The 2,582-nt window shown below is 64.9% G+C and overlaps 1 protein-coding gene across 1 annotated transcript in view; it reads right to left on the reverse strand.

The window, feature by feature from the left end:
* Positions 1-136: 136 nt before the first annotated feature.
* The window catches only part of LOC112959426 (cytochrome c1, heme protein, mitochondrial), a gene marked incomplete at its 3' end in the record, with an annotated part of 5,365 nt that continues 2,919 nt past the window's right edge, over positions 137-2,582 (reverse strand). Inside the window, exons 2-3 of the mRNA XM_026053443.1 lie at positions 2,329-2,486; positions 137-193 (exon numbers count right to left, since the gene is read on the reverse strand). Of these exons, the coding sequence (XP_025909228.1) occupies positions 137-193; positions 2,329-2,486 (215 nt within the window). The remainder of the gene's footprint in view (positions 194-2,328; positions 2,487-2,582) is intronic.

A 2,582-nucleotide genomic window follows, 5' to 3' on the forward strand; every position in this document is an offset into this window, starting at 1 on the left:
GCTGCAATGCACCGCGCTGCACTGCGAGAACACGTAGTCCTCGCCGCCGTGCCTGCGGGGAGCGTGCCGCAATGCACCGGCTGCTGCAATGCAGCATGCTGCAATGCACCGCGCGCAGCAATGCACCGCGCTGCACCGCCTGCTGCAATGCACCGCGCTGTGCTGCGAGAACACGTAGTCCTCGCCGCCGTGCCTGCGGGGAGCGCCGCAATGCACCGGCTGCTGCAATGCAGCATGCTGCGATGCACCGCGCTGCAATGCACCGCGCTGTGCTGCGAGAACACGTAGTCCTCGCGGCCGTGCCTGCGGGGAGCACCGCAGCAATGCACCACGCGCTGCAGTGCAGCATGCTGCAGTGCACTGCACCGTACTGCACTGCCCGCTGCAATGCACTGCCTGCTGCACCCACTGCAATGCATTGTGCTGCACCACTCTCTGCAAGGCACCACCTGGTGCAGTACAATGCCCGCTGCAATGCGCCACACTGCACCGCTCACTGCAATGCACTATCAGCTGTAATGCACTCTCCATTGCAATATACTGTCTGCTGCAATGCACTACGCTGCACCGCCTGCTGCAATGAGCTGTCTGCTGCAACGCACCATGCTGCACAGCCTGCTGTAATGCACCACGCTGTGCTGCACCGCCTGCTGCAATGCACTGCCTGCTGCAATGCAATGCACTGCGCTGCACTGTCTGCTACAAGGCACTGCCTGCTACAATGCACTACGGTGTTATCTGATGCAATGCGCTGCACTCCCTGATGCAATGCACTGTCTGCTGCAATCCACTGTGCTGTACTGTCTGCTGCAATGCACTGCCCGTTGCAATGCACCGCCCGCTGCAATGCACGCCCCGCTGCAATGCACCCTGCTGCAATGCACTGGCTGCTGCAATGCACCATGCCGCACCACCTGCCTCAATGCACCATGCTGCACTGCCTGCTGCAAAGCACCGCCCGCTGCAATGCACTGCGCTGCACTGCACCACCTCCAGCAACGCACCACCCACTGCAATGCACTGTCCGCTGCAATGCACCACTTGCGGCCATGTACTGTCTGCTGCACTGCAGTGCACTGCACTGCACCACTTGCTGCAACGCACCACCCACTGCACTGCACTACACTGCACTGCCTGCTGCAATACACCGCGCTGCACCACCCGCTGCAATGCACTGTGCTGCAATGCAACGTCGTGCAGAGAGTGCACTATCAGCACTGCAATGCACCGAGCGCATGGGGAGCGTGTCATCCACCACCATGCACTGCTGCTGCCCGCCCTGATGCAGCGCCCACCCCTTGGGGCAGCACTGCGGGCACTGCTGCACTGCACCACCCGCCGCCTGCACCGCGCTGTGCCGCGCTGCACCGCGCTGCCTGCCGCCTGCACCACACTGCACTGCACCAGCCGCTGTCTGCACTGTGCTGCACTGCGCTGCCTGCCGCCTGCACCGCCCCACCCGCTGCATGGAGCATCCAGCACCTGCACCGTGCTGCAGCGCACGGCATGCACCGTGCATTGACGATGTAGCTGAGGTCGGGCGGCAGCGCGCTGTTGTTGGCGCTGCACCGCGCTGCGCTGCGCTGCGCTGCACCGTGGTGCACTGCACTACACTGCACCATGCAGCACCACCCTGCACTGCACCACCCACCGCATGCACTGTGCTGCACTGCACCACACTGCACCATGCTGCACTACGGTGCTCTGCACCACCCACCCCATGCACCCTGCTGCACCCTGCTGCACTACAGCACCCACCCCGTGCACTGCACTGCACCGCACCACACTGCACCCTGCTGCACCATGGTGCACTACAGCACTCACCCCGTGCACTGCGCTGCACCACGCTGCACTGCACCACCCGCCCCATGCACCATATTGCACCGCACCACACTGCACCATGCCGCAACAAGGTGCAGTGCACCACCTGCTTCATGCACCGTGCTGCGCTGCGCTGCACCGCAACACACTGCACCATGGTGCACTGCAGCACCCACCCCGTGCACCGCGCTGCACCGCTCTACACTGCACCATGCTGCAACACGGTGCAGTGCACCACCCGCCCCATGCACCGTGCTGCACCGTGCTGCACCGTACCACACTGCATCATGCTGCACCATGGTGCACTGCACCACCCACCCCATGCACCGTGCTGCACCGTGCTGCACCGCACTGCATTGCACCACCCGCCCCATGCACCATGCTGCACCACGGTGCACTGCAGCACCTGCCCCATGCACCGTGCTGCACCATGCTGCATCACACCACACTGCACCGCAGTGCACTGCACCACCCGCCCCATGCGCCGCGCTGCCGCAGCGCGCTCACCGCGCGTTGACGATGTAGCTGAGGTCGGGCGGCAGCGCGCCGTTGTTGGCGGCGCGCGCCGCCTCCGCGTTGGGGTAGGGCTTGGGGAAGGCGTCCGAGATCTTGCCGGGCCGCATGAACATCTCGCCGTTCTCGTCGGGGCCGTCCAGCACCTCCACCTGCGCAGCGGGACGCGGCCGCATGCGGCGGCATGCGGGGGATGCAGCGGCATGCGGCGGGATGCAGCGGCATGGGTGGCATGGGGTGGGATGGGT

The sequence above is a fragment of the Nothoprocta perdicaria genome, unplaced genomic scaffold (assembly GCF_003342845.1).
Source record: "Nothoprocta perdicaria isolate Ctin4 unplaced genomic scaffold, notPer1 scaffold_1150, whole genome shotgun sequence".
Classification (NCBI taxonomy): Eukaryota; Metazoa; Chordata; class Aves; order Tinamiformes; family Tinamidae; genus Nothoprocta; species Nothoprocta perdicaria.